At 37.5% G+C, this 23,000-nt stretch overlaps 1 protein-coding gene across 1 annotated transcript in view; it reads left to right on the plus strand.

Annotated features, from left to right (window-relative positions):
* Nucleotides 1-23,000, plus strand: part of NLK (nemo like kinase) — a 122,037-nt gene that overhangs the window by 89,660 nt on the left and 9,377 nt on the right. Inside the window, exons 4-8 of the mRNA XM_081115787.1 lie at nucleotides 5,233-5,339; nucleotides 6,753-6,838; nucleotides 10,869-11,078; nucleotides 14,528-14,629; nucleotides 22,447-22,533. Coding sequence (XP_080971913.1) covers nucleotides 5,233-5,339; nucleotides 6,753-6,838; nucleotides 10,869-11,078; nucleotides 14,528-14,629; nucleotides 22,447-22,533 — 592 coding nt within the window. The remainder of the gene's footprint in view (nucleotides 1-5,232; nucleotides 5,340-6,752; nucleotides 6,839-10,868; nucleotides 11,079-14,527; nucleotides 14,630-22,446; nucleotides 22,534-23,000) is intronic.

Raw genomic sequence — 23,000 nt, forward strand, 5'->3', positions numbered from 1 at the left:
TAATTTGTTAATATTCTCCTGAAAGCCCTAACTTGGGTCCTGTTATCTTTATCCAGTGGTAACTTAAAAAGCCATGGCAAAGTCATTGACCCAGCGGGTGCACCAGCTGTTGGAGAGGCTGTACCATTCAGAAGGACAGGAAGAGGGAAAGAGCACCCTGTTTTTCCTCTTGTTTGGAGACCCTCATTAAATTACTCAGAAACAATAATCAGATAGCTGCTGTTCAAGTTAATGGCACCTCTGAGTCCCTGTCAAGAGAGCTTTATTTAATGCGCAACAGACCTGGAGTGATGCAGGTGCCTTTTCAGACCCTCATTTAATTTAAGCTGCTTTTGTTGGCATGGCAACTAGTTGAGACATCTGGGAGACATTATGCTGGGGATTGAGACTTCAGAGGATTTCTGCTAGAGCAAAGCAGAAACCTTATCATAAAGTGGTGTGTGTTGCTTCTAAATTTCTGCACCTACATTGTTAAGTCTTCAGATTCAGGAATTGTATTTTCCAGAGAAATAAATTTGTAAAAGGTCGGCCTGGTTGTTGGCTTGTTTTCTACAAAGGAAAAACTGCTTTACTTGTGGAGTGAAAACTGTATTTCAGCTAAAGCTTGACAAAACATAGTCTTTGCCAAGTGGCTGTTTGTAAAATCAGTTCGTAAAAATTATACATTTACAGTATTCCAGTCTTTTATGTTTAAAAGAGACTAGTGGGTGGGAAAGCATCTCTGCACAAAGGTAAACCAAATGGTAAAGATAGCTGGGGGCTCTTTGTGGTTTTGCCATAGACTTTTTGGGTCAATTAAGAGTTTATTAACTGACCCTCATTCTTTTCTAACCCAGCCTATAACCTTCTCAAGAAGCAGAGAGATGAAAGCATTACTCTTAAACTTTCCTTAAATATTATAACAGGAAGTTGAATGAAAGGTTTTTCAAGTTCACAGATTCTGAGGACAGACGTGGTGATCTAGTCATTTGCGTTTAGCAGAGGAAATACCTGCTGGTTTATAGTTTGAGAAATAAAATTAATTATTTTGTGAGAGAAATTAAGCACATGTGTATGTAGTCTTAATATAGAAGAATTAACTTATGATGCTCTAAATTCATTTTGAACATCTTGCTTTTCAATTTTTTGATATCTGGTAATGTTTTGCTCTGTTTTAGGTTGAACCATGGGAAATTATTATTTTTGTTGGTCAGTAATGGTCCAATATTGTCAATTCAAATTCAATAGGTTTAGGGTCAATAATACCCTGATCTGGAAATATATATTTTGTAATGTTAAATGAAAAGAATTTTTTTTTCTGAAATGAGTATTTTTAAAATATCTGGTTAGAACAGGACCCATGGCAGCCAGACGATGTTTTCCTTTCCCCTTTCTTTGAGAGTGTAGTCACTGTTAGAAGAAAGCATATGACATTATTTTATACTTATTCTCTGGTTTTGGTTCTTTATCAGTTAGTTCCTTTTATAAATCAAAACAAGATTTTTCAAGTACCAGCACTATGAATTCAACCTGATAACTTGAAAATTAAGAAGTTCTTTCTGCTGCTTGCATGCAAACCAACTGTGACTACTGACAGTAAAGATTCTGGCATCATAACTTGGCTGCCAGTTTTGTGGGAGAAAGAATACAACATAACCTGCTCTTCACTTCCATTCAAGAACTTTTCAGTCCTGGCAGGAATAAAAAATTGTCAATTAACTCAGCAGACATGCCTGACATCCCATACAAATAAGTGCTTCACATTCTCTTTAGGAATTTTTTTCCTGAGTGAAATCTCCAGTTGACAACACTTAATACAGTGATAGCAGCTGTGAAGTTTTTCTGTTTTTGTTTTGTTGCTTTGTTTTTTTCCTGTGTAGTGTTTCTTTGTCTTTGTCCCTTGAGATTCCTGGAATCAACTCAAGAATATTGGTACTTTTGATTAAGGCTTAATGGTGCAAATAGAAGTTTCTTCCTGGCTCTATCCTATGATTAAGAATCTAGTGGGAAAAGGTCAGAAGGCCAGATCATTTATAGCCCTGTAAGGACATTTTTTGGACTTAGACTTTTACTCTAAATGAAATGGAGAGCTTTTGCAGAAGAGTGACATAATCTTTCATTCTAAAAGATGTTCTGTGAAATGCATACAAAAATAAGATGAATTGATGAAGGGAAGGAGCCATGGATAAATGTGTGCTAAAACAAATATGGCAAAATAGTAGGTATAGAATCTAGGTGATGGGTGTGTCATTGTTTAATTCTTTCGAATCTTATGTGTGTTTGAAAATTCTTATAAGAAATAATTTTAAACTATTAAGAAACAAAATCTAACCCTGATGGAAATATTGTAAATTAACTTACGTGTATCATTTTATAGAATGACTCTAACATTCTGTACTGTCCTATAAGGAAATTCTGCATGCCAAATCTGCTTTCCTCACTGTGAAGTAGAATGTATTTCTTTGAGAAGAATCTGGTTAATAAAACCTAAAATAAAAATCATACCTAAGATTGTAAAAACTATAAAACTAATATTTTCTAAATAATAAAGTGACTGTCGATGTATAGACAAAATAAAAACGTAATGGTAAAAAAATGTATTCTGGCTGTTATATTTTAGAAATCTAGGGGTCATGAACCAGTGTGGTAAGAGTGGACATGGTCACAAGTGGTCAAATTCTGTGGCTAAATTTTCAAAGAACCAACAGTATTTTCTGTCATACAGTCGTGCACCATGTTTCATAACATGTTTCAGTCAACACATATGACAGTAGTTTCATAAGAATATAATGGAACTGAAAAAACTATCGCCAAGTGATGTCATAGCCATCATAGTGTCCTAAAACAACACATCACTCCCATGTGGTGATGCTGGTGTAAACCAACCTACTGCACTGCCAGTCGTATAAAAGTATAGCGTATGCAAGTATGTGCAGTACATAATACTTGATAATAAACAACTCTGTTACTGGCTTATGTATTTACTATATTTTTATCATTACTTTAGAGTGTACTCTTTCTACTTATAAAAAATAATTTAAAAATAAGTTGGCTCTAAAACAGTATGCTGTGTCATGCCAGCAGCCTCATGTCTCATGTTTACCGTGTCTTTTGATTGCATTGTTTTCTCTTGTGCTTGATTTAATCTCATGTTGTTTTAGTCATCATGGCCCCTAAGTATACAAAATCTACTGTTAATGTTGCCAGTAACAGGCTATGTGGAGTGATTGACCTGGAAATGAAATTAAAAGTGATTAAGGACTACAAAGGTGGAAAATCAGGATGGTTGTTGGTCAGTCAAGCATGTCCCATTCCACCATAGCTACAATCTTGAAGAAAAAAACAAAGTGATGGACACTAAAGGATCTGCTTCATCGAAGGCAGCAAGACAAACAAAAATTTGAGAGGGGCCTGTATCAAACACAGAGAAACACCTAATGGCCTAGATTGATGACCAAATACAGAAGCGTATTCCGCTAAGCACCATGACAGTCACAGCCAAAGCAAAAGGGTTGTTTGTGATGTTGCAAGAAAAGGCTGAACTCTACTACAATGTTGCATTTACTCTAACTCTGGGTGGTTTAACCGATTTTAAAATCGTTACTTATTACATAGTGTGAAAGTGAGTGGTGAGTCTGCAAATGCTAATGTGAAGACAGCCGAAGAATTTTTGAAAAAAATGAAAAAAAGCAACCAACTAAACCACCGTGGATGTATTTCTGAAAAGAGTGACACTTCCTCAAGATGAGCCTCAGGCATTACTTCAGGAGGTGTTTTAGAAGACATTTTTATCATAGGAGATGTCAGCTCTATGCATGTTACTATCTCTGAAGACCTTTCGATGGGATATGGTGTGGAGGTGGAAGACGGTGATATCGATTATCCTTACCCTATGTAGGCCTAGGCTAATGTGTATTTGTGTCTTCGTTTTTAACAAAAAAGTTTTTTAAATAGAAAAGCTTACCTAATAAGAATATAAAGGGAAATATTTTTGTACAGCTATATACCATGTGTTTGAGTTTCAAGCTAAGTGTTATTACAAAAATTGAAAAGTTAAAAAACAAGTTTATAAAGTAAAAAGGTACACTAAACTAAGGTTAATTTATTATTGAAGAAAGAAAAATATTTTTTTATAAATTTAGGGTAGCCTTAGTGTACAGTGATGTCCTAGGCCTTCACGTTGACTCACTACTCACTGACTCACCCAGAGCAACTTTCAGTCCTACAAGCTCCATTCATGGTAAGTGCCCTATGCAGGTGTACCAGTTTTTATCTTTATATCATGTTTTTACTTTACCTTTTCTATGTTTAAATACACAAATATTTACCATTATGTTACAGTTGCCTACAGTATCCAGTACAGTAATGTGCTGTACAGGTTTGTAGCCTAGGAGCAATAGGCTATACCATATAGCCTAGGTATATAGGAGACTGTACCATTTAAGTTTGTATAAGTGCAATCTATGATGTTCGCACAAATCGCTTAATGACGCATTTCTTAGAACGTATCCCCATCCTTAAGTGATGCATGACTTAAATCATAAAACTCACTCAAACTTAATGAATTCTCAGTGAATCTGTCCTATTCTAGATATAGCAAAAGACCTTACCTTTGCAAAAACTCTGAATTCCACATCTCCATTGCTCCATAGGCCCCAGCCTTGATCATTTGTCGTGTGTGCATTGAGCAGAATCCTGAGAATATAACAGAGTAAAGCACAGGAAGCTTAAAATTTAGGAGGGGGGATATAAATATATAAAAAGTTAAATAAAAGAACTAAGTTGTTAAGATTGCATGGTGACTTCACTTTAACCATTTTCCATATTTGCAGGAGTACCACACGTTAACAGTTGATAGGTAGGTCATCATCTTTCCCGTTGGTGCCATGGTGGCCTAGGGCAAGACTACCAACCTTCTCATTTGAAGTAGACCCTAAGAGTGGTCCTCACACTCATCCTAGCCTGGCTGTCATTTAACATGTTTACCTTTATTTTTCTCTTTTATAATGCTGTTTATAGAGAAGTCACTTGGTTGTTTACTTCTGCTAACTTTTAAACAGTAAATTCGTAAATTTGGGTAATGTTTTTATCTCCTTGAGGGCTGGATTCTCACCTCTGTTATGCTGTCTAGAAGCTTTCTTTTCCTAAGCTTTTTCCAGCCTTAAAAATAGAAGTTATTCTTTAGAACTGGAGCCTACTTTGAGGGCATTGGGGGCTGAATTCTCTGAACTCTCCTTAACTTAACACCTCAAGATATGTTGTCACAGAATTGATGCAGAGTGACCTACATAAAATTATCGTGTCTCCTCAACCACTCAGCTCAGATCATGTCAAAGTTTTTCTTTATCAGATTTTGCGAGGTAAGATTTTCTTTATGAAGAAAAACATAGTGTCACTGTGTAAATGAAATGTTTTACTTTTCATTTGAACTTTAACTAATCTGACCTTCCAAGGCTTTCTTCTTTCCTAAAGACTTTTTTTTTTCATTTTTGCTCAAGTAATCTCTATACCAGATGTTAAATAAGAGGCTTTTAAGGGTAGCCAAATGGTCCTTGTTTTTAGTGATGCCCTGTCTAATTTATTAGGCAGTTGAGTAGGTCATTCTGCAGAGGCAAATAAGCAGGATGGTTTGTTGAGCAGCAGTGATTTAGTATGAGATGACTACATTGAAAAGTAACTTCCCTCTGGATGTCATCCTTTCTTCAAGCCAGCAGTAGGTGGGCCTGGTCAGAATGCTGGCTGGCATACTTGAGTCCAACTCTAGAAAAATGAAATGGCTGTTAAAGCCTAAGCAGTCAGCTTAAATAATTCTCCATTCTGGCTTATTGAAGAGCAAGGATTTGATAGAGAAGTGATTTGGGCTGACATTGTTGAAGCTTTCTCTGGCCATCGGGTATGTCCTTCAGAATTTTTGCTGTTACAAATGGAGAATTGTTTGAAGCTGAAACAGCTTTCTGACCCAGTAAAATACTTCTCCCCCACCAAGATTCATAGAATGAAGACATTCTTTATAAAGATTGAAAAGCATCCGGCAAAAGTATTAAAACACATACACAATATTAAAACCAGAAAGTTCACCTTCTATAGATGTGTTGATATTCAGCAGTTGGGGTGGGGGCAGGGAAGATATTGGATATTGGATCTTTTTTTATACTTGTTAAAAATGTGGTTTGCTATATTTTATTCAAAAGACAGCCTTAAAGCTGTGACCTTTATCTAGTCGTGCTAAAGCCCCCAGTCTTTTAAGATATCCAGAACACTTTAAAAGTAGTTAATTACCCTCTTGACTCTCAGTGGTAGAGAATACTACGGACAAACCTGGGCAGGCTTCTGAGTTTCGTTGCATCAGTGAATGTCTGTCCAGGGAAAGACTCCCTGTTGGCTGATGAGAACTGTTTCTTTGGAGAGGCTCGGAATCACAGGTCGAGGACGTCAATAGCAGAGCTCCAGTAGCCACACTGATGAGTAATACAAGGGTATTGATCAGCCTTAACGCCAGTGCCTGAAAGACTTATCTAACTCAAACCTAAGTGATCTTTTGAATTGTAGACATTATCTCTAGGTTATGTAAATCTTTGATGATACTTCATTTTACTGTAAAAAAACTAGAGTTTTTTGAGGTAAGACTAAGTCAAGCTTTTAATAATGTTCATTATGCATTTATTTAGGGAACAATTTAAAATCCTGTATTCTCTGTTTCTATGGTTTTCCCTAGATCAGTGGTTGAATAAAAGGAATTAAACATCTGCAATTAAATCTGCTTGTTATTTCAGGTTTGAAATATCTCCATTCAGCTGGCATTTTACATCGAGACATTAAGCCAGGGAATCTCCTTGTGAACAGCAACTGTGTTCTAAAGGTAGCTTTTCAGTTTATTTAAATATCTGAGAAAAAAATCAGAATGTCAAGGCAGATTTAAGAAAAACATGTTTTTCTGAAAGAAATAGTTAAATTTCTTTTCATCACTTAACCAAAAATTAAAGAGCCCAGTTTTCTCTAGTGATATCACGAGTCATGGCCATAGTAACTAATTTGTAGTATTGTCTCATGGTTTCTTTATGATATTTTGCATATATTTTGGAAACCCTGAAATTGGAGTTACAGTGGAACTAAGAAACAAGAATGGAGAAGGTGATTTCTTTTCAGATTATCCCATTATTAAAGGAAGTATATACATCACAAGAAATATTGAAATAAGCTTCTATTTATGTGAAAATGAAGTATGGCTTTTAAGAAGACTGTGTTTTTGCACAGCTAACATATTTATATGCTCTTTGAGGTAGCAAAGTAGGAAATGGAAACATTTAAAAGTGAAAATACTGAGCCAAAAAGGGGTCAAATGTTTTTCCACAATATATAGTAGCCAGTTATTCCTCTGAAGAATTGCTTATGAGATTATAGTTATAGCCCAAAATCTCATATATTAGTTTCAGTTTTACTTTTCCTCCAGTACCACCCCCACCCCAGTGTCTTTTGTTAGAGTGACAAATAGCAAAATGCACTTAAGTGCATTTCCCCACCTCTAGAAATAGTATCAGCAGAACTCCTAGACTGAGGGGCCCACCATACTTTCCCCATCATAGGAATTAGAGACAAGGGCCTTCCTAGAGCTGTGTCATCTTGGTGTAAGAAAATTAAAATTCCACTTACTTTATGAGTAGCTACAGTATTACATGGTGCTTTAGTCTACAATAAATGTAAAGTCTTTTTCACTGATATATTTGAAAAAGGAAGCTTAAAAATGTTTTCTACTTTAATCAGTAGGGAGGAGATGGGTGAAAAGGTGAAGGGTATTAAGGAGGTACAGACTTCCAGTTATAAAATAAGTCATGGGGATATAATGTACAGAATAAGGAATATAGTCAATAACATATCATAAGAATCTTGTACACTGCCAGTTGGTTACTAGACTTATCATGGTACTCACTTTATAAGATGTATAAATGTCAAGTCACTATGTTGAACACCCAAAACTAATACTGTATGCCAAGCATAATTTTAAAGTAAATTAATAATTGATTAAAAGTAAAAGCAATCCAGACTATCATTATTGCTTAGCTTGTTGACAGTTAAGCTAAACATTAAAACCAAATATATAAATTAATTTCATTTTTTATTTTAAGTGTTTTCTTTCAACTGAGCCAGTTTTCTTTAAAAACTGGTGTGTTGTGCTGCCTTTGAATAAAAATTCTCCCTTCATATAGCCTTTTAAGAACTTTGTTCCTGTTTTGACTCTAGAAAGATTAAAAACCTATTTTTCATATTTTACTTGGAAACAGCTAATGTTGTAGTTCAATCTGTTGTTTCCACAGAGAAATTAATTGTCCCCAAAATCCACTGAAGTAAATATTTCTTCATAGGTCATTGGGTTCATTCCCCTGCTACCTATCCCTATAACCCATTTTAATTAAGAAAAATAAAAATAAAAAATATTTAAAACCTTGTAGTCAGGAATTCTTTGTTCTAGTCAGACCAAGTCAGTTTTATGACAATTTAAGCCAGTTTCTTATTTCAGTTTCTGTTGGGAGAATTTCACAAAGCATTTGTGTTGAACTTGTCATGCTCAATGCCACAACTGCTTGAGGTCCATTTTCCAAATCATCTGTTATGTTATTGTAACCTCTGGCTACATGAATAAGTAACTAAAGGAAAATGTCATTTATGAATAAACAACATGTGAGTCAGAACAAATTGAAATTTTGCTCTGCTTCCTTGACTTGTCTTAGTGACCTACTTTTAAAAGCCAGAGTAGAATACCAGGCTGTCCTTCTCAAATGTACAGATTCATCGAAAATACTACGATAAAACATTTCTTTTATATTTTTTAAGATTTTTAAATTGACTTTTAGAGAGAGGGAGAGAGAAACATTGATGTGAGAGTGAAACATCACTCAACTGCCTCCTGCACACCCCCTACCATGCCCTGACCAGGAATCAAACTGGCAAGGTGCAGTATAGCCAACTGAGCTACACTGGCCAGGGCATGATAAAACACTTCTTTTAAATTAGTATCTTTTCATATAAATTATTTTGTTTCCTATTAAGCACAAAGTGGATAATTTTGCTGGAAATCTCAATATCTTTTTGGTTACCTGACCATATCAGCTTTTTACTTTGGGTTTAGCTTGTCTTCCAGATAAAATACCAAAAATGACTCCATATCAGACTGATGTTTTGTTTTGTTTTTAAATATTTGTATTAGTTTTATTTTTTAAAAGATATGCTAAAATTTCATGGCCAAGTAATAGAGTTTAAAATATTATGTGTTATTGAACATAGCCTTTGGGAGGATTTGAATATCCCCATATACAAACATGAATTAATTTGATAGGACCAGACATAGTAAATTGAAGACAGAAAGAGAGAATTGCCAAAAATTAGAGATAAAATTTGTTTCCTTTAAAGTAGTGTTATTTTAAGGTGCCAGACTTTTTTTTTTTTTTTTTTTTTTAAATAAAATCATGTACTGGGACCTCAATAACAAAAGTGTTATCACTTAAAATATTGACTCATAAAGTTAATCAGTGAGGACACTGGAGCTGGGATGGCCATTATTCTCTTATCTCATCCTCAGTGCTCCCAGTGTTTGTTTTAGTTGCCCCATATCAAGAAAATCTTAATTCCTAAAAATAAGCAGAAGTTGCTGGCACTGCAGTTGTTCACTAACAGCTCACCTTGCAATCTCAGCATACTGTTCAGTTAAAAAGAAATAGCAGACAAGATTTATCCTAAGGTCTACATATTAATTAACCAGTCTTTCTCATTTACTATCATGTCTCCAGGTTCTAGCATATGTCTCAAACGTACAGGCGCTTGATTAAGTATTTACGGCATGAAGAAGGGAATGAACCTGATAGCACTGGTTTTATACAGTTTGCACATTTTGACATAGTCACACATTTGGGTGTGAATTAGTATTTTAAATAGATACATGTGAAGGGACAGTGTTTATGAAACGCCTGAAATACTTCCTCATAACTATATTTAGCAAGACTCGATTTGATACCTATAGCTTTAAAGAAATTTTACTATATTGCCTGGCTGGGCTGGATCAGCACTTGAGCATCGACCTAGGATCCAGGAGATTGTGGTTCAGCTCCCGGTCAGGGCACATGCCTGGGTTGTGGGCTCAATCCCCAGTCGGGGGCATGCAGGAGGCAGCTGATCAATGACTCTCTCATCATTGATGTTTCTCTCTCTCTCTCCCTCTCCCTTCCTCTCTCTGAAATCAACAAAGATATATTTAAAAAGAAAAGAAATTTTACTTTATATATTCCATAAAGACAATGGCCCGGCTGGGCGTGGCTCAGCGGTTGAGTGTCGACCTAGGATCCAGGCGATCGGGGTTCGATTCCCCGTCAGGGCACATGCTCAGGTTGTGGGCTCAATCAATGACTCACTCATCATTGATGTTACTATCTCTCTCTCCCTCTCCTTTCCTCTCTCTGAAACCAATAAAGATATATTTAAAAAAAAAAAAAAAAGACAATGAACGTAGCCCAGGAGGTCTTCAGGATATACCTTTTTTTTCTCTCTCATAATATCTTCCTCAGTAAGCCAGCCTTGAAAATAGATAGCTTGGTTTCTACATTAAACCTAGAAATATGCATTCATCTGTTTTCTTTTGGTTGTTATCAATTTGAAAACAGATTAAAGGTGGGAAGCATATTTTTAAGATACATCATTTTATATAAAAATATGGAAGTTTGAGAGTTTCCTTCCCTGTCTTCCAAATAAGGTCAAATTATATATTAACACAAATATTCCCTACCTATATGACTGAAAACTTTTCAAAGTTCAAAGGTCTTATCAAGATTTTGGTTTTTTGTTGTTTGTTTCACTTTATCATTTGTCTATTTGACAATATTTTGATAATCTTTTCTATTTAGATTTGTGATTTTGGATTGGCCAGAGTGGAAGAATTAGATGAATCTCGTCATATGACTCAGGAAGTTGTTACTCAGTATTATCGGGCTCCGGAAATCCTGATGGGCAGCCGTCATTACAGCAATGCTATTGACATCTGGTCTGTCGGATGTATCTTTGCAGAACTACTAGGACGGAGAATACTGTTTCAGGCACAGAGTCCCATTCAGCAGGTATGATATCACTTTAGGCTTTCGAAGCTTCTGATTCTATTACAGATTCAGAGGACAAACCATCTTGCGTACATGTCTTGGACTTATTCATTATACCGTCTAAATTGCTTTTAGCAAATTTCGGAATTCAGGTTCTACAATTCTGAAAGTTATGAAGTTGCAGATTACAGAGAGACTCATTTTATAACTTACAAGCCTATTAGAGGGAGTGTTCACTTTATTGCATGCACTGGCGCATAGCAGCAGACTGCTGTAACAATTTGTACAGGTATAATCTTCAGTTGTTGGCGGGCCTCTGTTCTTTTTGACTGAATAGGTCTGACTTGTAAATGTATTTGGTGGCTTAATGTACTTACACGTTACACTTAGAATATAAATTTTGAGTGATTTCTTTAAATGTAAACATTTAGAAACATTTCTAACCTTTATTATTGGACTAAAATATTTAAATATGTCATAGAACATTGGAAGTTGATTAAAATATGGTTTTAGGACACCATGATGCTTTCATCATCTGCCTTTAGCTAATTCATTACTACATGTAGATTCTTGGGATAATTTCTAATTATTTTTATTCTTAAGTTTTAACAGTATTATTTGCATGCGAATTAGGTAACAATGATGAGCTCAGGCTGTGGAATCAAATTAGTGGATTCAAATCCTAGCTCCGCCACCTAACTATTAAATCTTGGGCAAGTTAAACTTCTGAGGATTGTTATGCAGATTAAATTAAGTAGAAAAGCTGAAAATAAGGCCTGGTACATAGTAAGCACTCAATTAGAAAATATGATGGTGGTGGTATGCCAGGGTGCTTAGGGATGCAGCAGTAAATAAGACAGAGTTAGTTCCCACCTTTGTGAAACTTCCATATGAGACAAAAATTAAATAAATATAATCCCAAGTAATGATAAATTCTTTGAAGAAGAATTAAACCAGGTTAGGGATAGAGAATGATGATGGGGCAGAGCAGCACTAAAGAATTCTCTGATGAAATAGCATTTGAGGAGTGACCCAACTGAAATGGGGAGCTAGGTCCTGGGAAAGAGTGTCCTAGGAAAAGGGACAGCAGCATAATAAAGCTTCTGAGGCAGGAGCAGGCGTGGCATGTTGGAGGGAGGGCATGCTCAGGGAGAGCACGTAGGAGCCGAGGCCAGAGAGAGAGGAAAAGGGCCTGGCCATGGCAACCTGATGAGGCTTTAGATTTTATTCTAGGCAAAGTGTGATGGAGAAGTCCCTGAAGGTTTTGAACAAGGGTGTGTTAAGATTTGATCACATTTTTTTTGTTTTGTTAATCCTCACCTGAGGATATTTTTTCCATTGCTTTTCAGAGAGAGTGGAAGAGAGGGAGGTGGAGAGAGACAGAGACAGAGAGAAACATTGATGTGAGAGAGACATCGATTGGTTGCCTCCCACTCATGCCCCGACCGGGCCAGGGATCAAGCCTGCAATCGAGGTTCGTGCCCCTGATGGAGAATTGAACCTAGGAGTCTTCAGTGCAGCAGGCTGACGCTCTAACCACTGAGCCACATGGGCCAGGGCACTTGATCACATTTTAAAAGATCACCCTGACTCCTGTGTATTTTTGTAGATAATTCATGTACTTGACCAGAAATTGAATCATTATTTTTATTCTCTTTCTACAAAGAATTGTTAACTGATACATTAGAAACTATATATGCTTTGATCAACATTTAAATTTTTCTCTGCTAATATTCAAAGTTTATTCTTTAAAGTTTACATCTTAAAAATTGATCCTAGTGATAAAAAACCTGTATATAATTTAATGTTGGGGACTATTGACAGTATCCATTCAATATTTTTGGAAAGTAGAGTTTAACAGACTTACCTGTAAGACTGTCATTATTGTATCTGGACATAAGAAGCTGCCATACAGAAAGGCTTAAGTAATGTTAAACAAGGATCTTGTGAGATCTTGAGTTGCTGCTGAAAGAATATATATAGGAAAGTGTGAAGCAACTGGATTGGGATTCAGATATCTCATTTTCTAGAGAAATACATAGGTCTTGAGTTTGCCACTGAAGGAGAACTCTATCTATCATCAGTGTATTTTGGGGTGAAATATCAAGATCTAAAATGGGAAAAGAGCCCAGTCTGTGTGGCTCAGCAGTTGGGCATCAACCTATGATCTAGGAGATTTTGATTCAATTCCCGTTCAGGGCACTTGCCCTGGTTGTGGACTCGATCCCCAGCAGGAGGCGTGCAAGAGACCGCCGATCAATGACTCATCATTGACGTTTCTATCTGTTTCTCCCTCTCCCTTCCTCTCTCTGAAATCAATAAAAATATATTTAAAAAATAAAATGGGAAAAGAGTCTTAAATGGAAGTAGTTATTTTCTTTGTATTTTTGAGAAATAAATAGCATAGGTATTGTAATACCAGCAGACTTCATAAAAATGTTTCTCATCCATGGATCTGACCCATTTTAGACAATTTTCTCTAAATGTGTCCATTTGTTTTCATGAGTCAGTCATTTCCTTCTGCCTTTAAGTGTAGTTGTTAGAGGCCCAAAAGTATCACCAACACACTTTTTCCAAAAAGCTTGGTATAGAGATCTTTACTTCTGTGGAAAACAAGCTACTTAGACATTTCCACTGTCCTGGAGAAGAGTGATCCTGATGGTACCCCACAGTTTAGATCAGTGCAGAAGGAAATTGTGCTTTATATTTGGCAACTTCAGCACCAGGGAAAGAAGTATTCTCTAGGTAAGAATTTTCCATTCTGAAGGAATTTGAATGAAATGTTATTGCTAATTAGGTTTTGAGGTTAGAGCAGTTGTAGCACTACAGGAAATTGTGAAGGTGCTTTGTTACTTACAAAGACTTGTTTGTGAGAAGACCATTTTTATTGGTCTCTTTTATTGTGCCCAGTTAACTAAATGTGGCCTTATGCATGTCATAGTTAGATTCTAAGTGCCACAGTTTCCTGTCGGTATAAGAGGTTTCTAGCTTAACGAGGATATTAAGGGATGTGTAAGTGACTCAAACATTGATGGCTTAGCTTTCATTTCAGGTGTGAATGTTCTAAGTATGTACTAAATCACAGTTGCCTGATCTGTGGATTAGCTCCTTGTTGAGCCTGAATCCATGTAAAGCATCATAATCTATTCATTAACTGTTTGAAAATAATAGTCATTAGCTATCAGCCAAAGAGCAGTTTACCTCTGCAAGGATCATAGGTGCTATGATATCAAGACACTGGACAGGTAGATGCAGACTCCTAAATTGCTATAGCCTTAGAAAGCCATGTTTGCCAAAACATATTTTCTGTATTTTTCTCATATGGTAATAGTCAAAAAAGTGAAAACAGGAACGCCTGTTGGTTAATCTGGAACTTGCCTTAGGTTTATTTCCCCCAAATTTGGTCCTCGTCTCTAATGAAAAGTTGTTTTCAAGAGCTTATTATCCATGTATTACATGTTTCCTTGTAGTTGGATTTGATCACGGATCTGTTGGGCACACCATCACTGGAAGCGATGAGGACGGCTTGTGAAGGCGCTAAGGCACACATACTCAGGGGTCCTCATAAACAGGTAAAAGTTGAAGGAAGGGATCTGTATTTGGTAACCATCTCTTTGGGCAGGATTTTCTTTCCAACAGAATAATGAAGTGAGAATTTTTAAACAAAAACATTACTTGTAAGTTTTATTTATTCTGTATGTCATATATCATATCTGTAAGTAAGAAAATGTTAAATATTTGTCAAATCAAATAAAATACAGTGATTCCCTATGCTGTAGGAGAAAGGAAATATTTTTGTAGTACCCTTGCTAATAAATGACCCCTGGTTTTTTTATGTGTCTGATAAAAGTTACTAGGGGTGGAGCTTTAACCTCAGTGCCATAACCAAATACATTTATATCAAGATGTCCTTTCCAAATATTGAACCAAAATACCTGGTATCTCTTATTCCAGCCATGAATGTGAAGCTGTTTTTATTGCACTCTTGCTACTAACACACAAGCAGATGTGAATGTTGTTAGAAAAGAAGTATGAAGAGAGATTGCCAGATTTGCACTGATTGATATTACTTGCAACCAGCCAAGTCGCTGCTGAGAAAAACGAGATTTTTTTTATCTCTATCCTGTTGATTTAGCATCATTGTTTAGAAGCGTTTTTCCTAATCTTCTTTGAACAAAACAGCTTAATGATATGAAGAATAAAGGGAATACGTTTCCCAGGAACAAACTGAGACAGAAGAGAGGAGGCTTAAACAGGAAGACTCCACAATGAATTTTCCTGGGCTTTGCCTTGGTTTCTTTTAAATTGAGCATTTAGGAGATCTCATTTATCATTAGAAGATCTGGTTGATCTAATTGACCAAATGACAGACCAAGTTTGGCACTCCTTGTTTCAAATTACCAGCCAGATGCTTGGTCAAGGCCTTGCCTTTCCCTTGCAGTTCCCTCTCTGTGATTCTAGTGTGACTCCAGAGCATCCATTTGCACAGGCACAAAGGCAATGGGTAAAGTATGTTACCTCCTAAAACCAGCTCAAACTAGTAAATAGAGATGTAGATGTTGGTTTGGGGTTTTTTTTAATGTATCTTTATTGCTTTCAGAGAGAGGAAGGGAGAAGGGGAGAGAGAGGTAGAAATATCAATGATGAGAGAGTTATTGATCAGCTGCATCTTCACACCCCCGAGTGGGGATTGAGCCTGCAACCAGGGCATGTGCCCTGACCAGGAATCAAACTGAAATCTCCTGGATCATAGGTCAATGCTCAACTGCTGAGCCACACCAGCTGGGCTAATTAACTATCTTTTAAAGTCACAGATTACTGCCTCAAATTAATTTACTTGTGTTGGTTGGTCAATATACATATTTCCATTATGTAACAGTCAGGATTCTTTTCAGTGAAACTCAGTTAAAAGTGGCTTAAGCAAAAAAGGGAACTTACTGGCTCATACAACTGAAGAGTCTTAAGCTACAACTGACATCAGGCCCTGCTGGATTCAGGTAGTCATGTGATGTTCCTTTCCAGGAACAAACTCTCTTCTATGTTTTTCTGTGTGTTGGCTTAATTTCAGACAGGTTTTCCCTCACGTGTTTGCAAAAATGGAACCAGCAGTCCAGGCCTATGTTCTACTAGCATATCAATCCTTCGGGAAGGATCTTCCCAAATAGATCCAGAAATAATTTTTGGAAGTTCTCTGATTTAGTTAGTAATGTGTTTGGTTATAAGTAATAGAAAATCTTGCTTACAGTGTTTAAAGACATAGGAGTTCATTTTTTCCTCATATCAAGTCCAGAGGTATGCAGTCTGGAGCTGATAAAGCAGTTCAATTATGTTATCAAGGATCTAGTTTCTCTCTTTCTTTCTTTCTTTCTTTCTTTCTTTCTTTCTTTCTTTCTTTCTCTCTCTCTCTCTCTCTCTCTCTCTCTCTCTCTCTCTCTCTCTCTCTCTCTCCCTCTCTCCCTCTCTCTCTCTCTCTCCCTTCCTTCCTTCCTTCCTTCCTTCCTTCCTTCCTTCCTTCCTTCCTTCCTTCCTTCCTTCCTTCCTTCCTTCCTTCCTTCTCTGCCATCTTTTGAATGTTGACTTCATGTTCTCTTGCTTATCCCCTCATGGTCACAAAATAGCTGTAGCTTATCCAGAAATCATACCCACTTTCAAAGCAAGAAAAAGGAGGAAAGAGGGAGCACTAGCAGTCTCTGTCCCTTTTGTCAGGAAAGCAAAATTTTCTGAGAAGCCTTCCTACCAGACTTTTGCTTATATGTCATTGTCCAGAACTGTGTAATATGTGGCCTCCCGGATGGAAGACAGGCTTAGAAAATGAGGATTTTCTATCTCATATAATGAAGGTAAATAGGGAGAAGAGGATTAGCAGTATGTGTTGGGTTAGCCATTCTATGTCCCTTACCTTTTTTAGACCATGTGCCCATCCTGGCCGCCAGTCATGGTGCCCAGGAGAATATGTCATTTGATTGCCTAGGCCTGGGTCAAGTGCCATCCTTGGAGTTGGGAGATTGAAATCCAGGCCAGGCAAACCACCTGAGAGTGGGAAGAGAGTGGTTTCCTAACGGTCAGGGAATGCTGAGTAGACAAAAACACTATGGTGTTTATTATTTATTGTCACTTTTCTACAACTCAGAATCTTAAATGAAGAGAATCTTAGTTGCCATGGCCCAACTCAGTATGTGTTAAGTGAGATACTGGTTGAGGCACTGACCTGTTGATAAGATTGAAAAGTCTAATTTAGTCCTTTTGTTCATCTCTCATAAGATTTTCATTTTTCCTCCCATTGTTCCCAGATAATTTTGTCAGAAATAGATATATTTTCACTGAAGTTAAAATAGTCCTGTCTTATCTTACATTTAATAGAATCAGAGTATGTTAGAGAGTTCATGTAGTTCAAACTTCTTATTTTTCAGGTGGAAGTTTCTTTTATATAAGCCCAGAGTGCTTACTACCATGCACTGCGCATTGTGCACCCTCAGTTAACTGCCAACTGACGATCACAGCTTCCTTGCTGCCAGGTGAAAACTAAGGAACATCTAACAGGACTCACACACTGACCAGCATTCTGCAGTTGGCTTATGATGATTGTGGTATTTCCATTTAGGGCCTCTCACCCAAGTCCAAAAGCTTATCCTTGCTTCATTTCACTGACAACCACAGCCATTAATAGAGCACTTTTTATAACCCTCCCTGTCCTCATGATTGAGCACTGGCACCCACTCACTTCCACATTGATTAGTGACTTATAAACTTGTGGAACAAACAGAAAATGGACTGGTATATTTTAAAAGGGGGAAAAGTGATGTGTGTAAATGTTAGGGGTATTGGCAAACACTTTTTTCCAAATGAGATATTTAGGGTATATTTTTAATCATTCGATTTTTTTCTCTTATTCAAAGTGATTCCACTGTATTTGATGAGAAATATAAATTTGTCTGGTTCTATACCTTGGGCCCAACTGGTTTCGACCATAATGGCTGGTAAATTGGAGGGGAAGAAGATTGAATTAGAAATGCAGCATCTCTAACATTATATCTTTCCTGTGGAGCCAGTGCTAGTAGCTAGTAGCTAAATTATTAGTGGTTATCTTACTGGAGAGGTATTGGCATGACTGAACTGACCCTTCTTTCTCTGCGTGCCTCTTTCTAACATGCATATAAACCCAGAAAAGGAGAAGGCATCTGACTGTTCTAGGCTGAAATTAAACTTAGCCTTATTTTTACTGTATTTGTTGGGATGTACTCCTGTCAAGAAAGATACAGTTTGAGGTGGGAGGGGTGTTTAAAATTTCAGGTAGCCTTAACATCCACTCATTTGATTTTCATAAACTCCTCATCTCATATCCAAGCATCCTCAATTCTTACAAATTTTGCCTTTGAATTTGTCCTCTATCCTCCACTCAGTGGCTTCTGGAACTACTTGGTTATGTTTTCCTTGCCCACCAGAGAGGTGTTCTTCATCTTTGTTGCCCCAGCACCTAGCCCGGGACCTGGCACTTGGTTACCATTAGATGTTTAGCAATGATGTTGGTTGGTAGGCAGGTCTGTGGTAGTGTAATCTAATAGGTGAGAAAACCAAGTTCAAATGACTTACCCAAGTCCAGTGATAGCAAAGTTAGAATTCAAACCCAGTATTTCCTTCCCTGAGCTATAACAAACCTCCACCACAAAAGTAGCATGGGGTGTAGATTCACTTGGGCAGTGGAAAGGAAAGAATTGCTTATGGTGAGACATCTGAGTTAGTAAGAATTGGCTGGAATTTGGCTGCCAACCTTCACAAGCCAGTGAAAAAGAGGACAGCTATTCACAGTCAAACCAAGAATTCACATCTTTTAAAAATATCAAATTACTTCATTTCACACAATAAAAAAATTCTTAGGGAAAAAATATATAAATTAAGTTGTAAGTTAAAAACCTCTTCCTGAACCAAGATGGTGGCAGATTGAGTAGAAGCTACACTGACACACTCCCAGGACCAAACTGGAATTACAACTAAAATAGAGAAAAACCATCCTGAATAATCAGCTGCAACTGAAGACAAGCTGGAAAGCACCCTCACAACCAAGGACCTAAAGTGGAGACCTCATAGAGACTGGTAGGAAGTGCGGAGGCACAAAAGGGCTGGCTGGGCTCTCACAGGCAGCAGCTGAAGGTGCAGAGGGATATCTTAGTTATGGGGGTTTCCCACTGACAATTCTGGGGCCTATGAAGCCACTCACTTTGGGCTCTGGCAGAGGGAGAGCAGAGTGGACTAGAGCAGTGTGAGAAGAATCTGGGGTTTAGGGCACTGGAGATGAATCTCAGAGGGCGGCCATCTAGATTCCTGTGCTAAGTAATTCCCCCATACTGCAGAGGGCATCTTTCTCAGGCAGAGTTTTGTCAGCCAGGCAGCTTTTGCCTGGGGGGGGGGGCGAGCAGTTGTCCCACCCACTGGAAAAATCTCTCACCCCACCCTGTGGAGTTTAGACCTTGTTGTGGTCTACAGCCTGAGGCTCATTAAGAGACTAAGATCAGTCAACCGACAGGCAAAGGTGGACCTCAGGGAGCTATGAGTCTTTGCCTGATCTGCTTCTGCACCTGGGCCTTGGAAAGGCAGACTTTGATGTGCATCTTGATCCTGTCCAAACACACTCAGCCCCAGCAGAGAGAAAAACAAGCCATGGGTTGTTGATAGCTCCAAACAGGTTACTCACGGCCAGTCATTGGCTTGCACCAGACACCCTCCAAAAAGACTGAGAGTCCTACCAGATCCACCTAATACATAGAAACAACCCAAATAGGCAGCCAAAATGGGGAAACAAAAAACAAGCCCCAAATGAAAGAGCAAGAGAAGTCTCCAGAAAAAGTGCTAAATGAAATGGAGATAAGCAATCTCTCAGATACAGAGTTCAGAATACTGATTGTAAGGATGCTCAACAGCATGAGAGAAGATATAGAAACTACAAAAAATGACCTAGTCAGAAATGAAGAATGACATAACAAATAAAGAATACATTGGAAGGAATAAACAGCAGATTAGAGGAAACTGAAGATCCGATCAGCAAATTAGAAGACAGGGTAGGAAAAAATCAATCAGAGATCCAAAAAGAAAAAAACAAAAAACAGGAGGGCACTTAAAGGGAGCTGTGGGACAACATGAAATGTAACGATATTCACATTATAGGAGTGCCAGGAGGAGAAGAGAATGAGCAAGGGGTAGAGAACTTGTTTGAAGAAATAATGGCAGAAAACTTCCCTAACCTGGTCAAGGAAAAAGTCACACAAGTTCAGGAGGCACAGAGAGTCCCAAGCAAGAAGAACCCAAAGAGGCCCATGCCCAGACACATCACAATTAAAATGCCAAAAATTCAAGACAGAGAATCTTAAAGGCAGCAAGAGAAAAGCAGTCCATTACCTACAAAGGAGCTCCCATAAGGCTGTCAACTGATTTCTCATCAGAAACTCTACAGGCCAGCCCGACCGGGCGTGGCTCAGCGGTTGAACATCGAGCTGGGATCCAGGCGGTCAGGGTTCGATTCCCGGTCAGGGCACATGCCTGGGTTGTGGGCTCGATCAATGACTCTCTCGTCATTGATGTTTCTATCTCTCCCTCTCCTTTCCTCCCTCTGAAATCAATAAAGATATTTTTTTTTTTTTAAAGTAATGCAAAACAGGGATCTGAAACCAAGACTACTCTATCCAGCAAGGCTATTCAAAATAGATGTTGAAATAAAGAGCTTCCCAGAGAAAAATAAAGGCTAAAGAAGTTTATCACCACCAAACCAGTATTGCAGAAAATGTTAAAGGGACTGCTGTAATAATAAGAAGAAAAAGAGAAACATAGGCATAAAGAATTAAAATAGCAATAAATAAGGACCTATCAATAATAACCTTAAGGACTTTAAGGGAGAGATCAACCTCAATACAGTCATAGTCATGGACTTTAACACCCCACTGCACTGAATAGATCTTCCAGACCAAAAGTCAACACGGAAACAGTGACTTTAAATGGCACACTAGGTGAGATGGATTTAATTTGTAATTACAGAACATTTCATCCCAACGCTGCAGAATATACATTCCTCTCAAATGCGCATGGGTCATGCTCAAAATAGACGAAATATGTAAATGCACCAAGGAATAATAAGTTGGTCTACAAATACTTGAATGCTAACTATATAGGGTGCCCCCCAAAAATGTATACACACACTTTGAATATTTATAAAGGCAGTGTTTATTAAAATACATTTCATTTTCAAAATTGAGCTATCAGCTGTTAAATTGTGTATACATTTTTTGGGACACCCTGTATACCTAATGTTTCTGTGTACATAATGCTTTTTATCTGTGGTAGTCCTGTCAAGTCTCATACCAAAGTCAATTTAAGACACCGTTTAGTCCAACCTCCTCATTTAATACTTAAGAATAGTGACATTCAGACATGTTGATCAATCTGTTAGTGAACTGGAATCCCCATTTCATCTTATACCCATCCCATTTTTTCTCTGTTACACCTTGATCCTGAAGAAAACTTCTGTAAGGTGAATAATTACCTCCAGATGATTCTGAGGTGTCTTGTTCTATATGGCTTTGTTGGAAGGAAGCCAGTGTGTAAATCTTGTAGCCAGATTCTGAGGCTGTGATCGAGATCTGGTGAGACCTTTCAGTGTTACTTGTGTGGCAGACAGAGTAATGATGCCACTTGCCTGCTCTGTTCCCAACTCTCCAAGCAGTGAAACAGAAGCTTTATAAGCTCTGTGGCTTTTCAGGTCCTAAGAGCCATCTCCTTGGCTCAGTGCAAGAGGGTTAGATATGGGCGTGGGGATATACCTGCCACTTACGAAAGACAATTACTGAATGAGAAATCAGTTGCTAAAGGCAAAATCAGTGGACCTAGGGCAAACAGTGGCATACTTTCTGAGGAAATTCTATAACTTTCTAAGTGTCTTATAGCTCCTTTAGGACTAGTGTTTTAGCAGCTTTATGGTAATGTTGCCATAAGGCGTAGTTCACATGCTTACTTTTTGCACACTTTACATGCTTAACTTTGCATGTGGCCAAGGTATTAAATCCTTTTTCTCTCAACTTCTAGGCATGTTTGGTCTCCCCTTCTTGCCACAGCATTTACAGTATAAGGCTATCAGGAACTCCATAGTTACAGGGTTAACTTTCATTTTCCATAGGCTCTTTTGTGCTCTAACTTTCAATGGGTAATTATGTAATATAAACTATACTACTGCAAGCCAGTGACAGTTGTTTTTGAAGACTGGTTAATGAGGGACATACTCCTTCCCTTTGAGTTATGATTTATGTGCATACATCTTTTGAGCTGGGTACTTACCTTGTCATAAGTTAGCTATACTTGATATCTAGTTACACTCATTTACATATTTGAATTCTTTATTTTTTCACAGCCATCTCTTCCTGTACTTTATACCCTGTCTAGTCAAGCTACACATGAAGCTGTTCATCTCCTTTGCAGGATGTTGGTCTTTGATCCAGTAAGTAATGTTTATTTTTGTATTTTGTAATGAATAAAAAATACATGTGTTCTAAGAAAAATATCAAGAGCTGGACAGTGTAAATAATGACTTTTCAAAAGATAAACTTCAGTCCCCAGTTTCATGTGTATTACGCTCACTCATCACACAGAAGTTTGATTATTAACACATAAGAGCTGAGGTAAAGAGGGATGAAGAACTGGATCATCCTTATTTATCTCTATTTGTAAAAGGAGTTTGGTACCAAGTTAAATCAGGAGAAAAAATTTTAACGTTACTTGAAAAAATCTGCCCATTATATTGCATAAGGAAATATTTACTCCTTTAAGTTGTTGGAATGGTAGCTTTTCCAAATGCCATTTTTGGACTTGACTCTTTGGGGACAAAATTTAGCTCTTCATTTATTCATTAACCCAAAGAATATTTATTATTCACATCTGTACCAATAACTGTTGTCAAAGAAGAAT

This window comes from Miniopterus schreibersii, assembly GCF_964146895.1.
Source record: "Miniopterus schreibersii genome assembly, chromosome: 16".
NCBI lineage: Eukaryota > Metazoa > Chordata > Mammalia > Chiroptera > Miniopteridae > Miniopterus > Miniopterus schreibersii.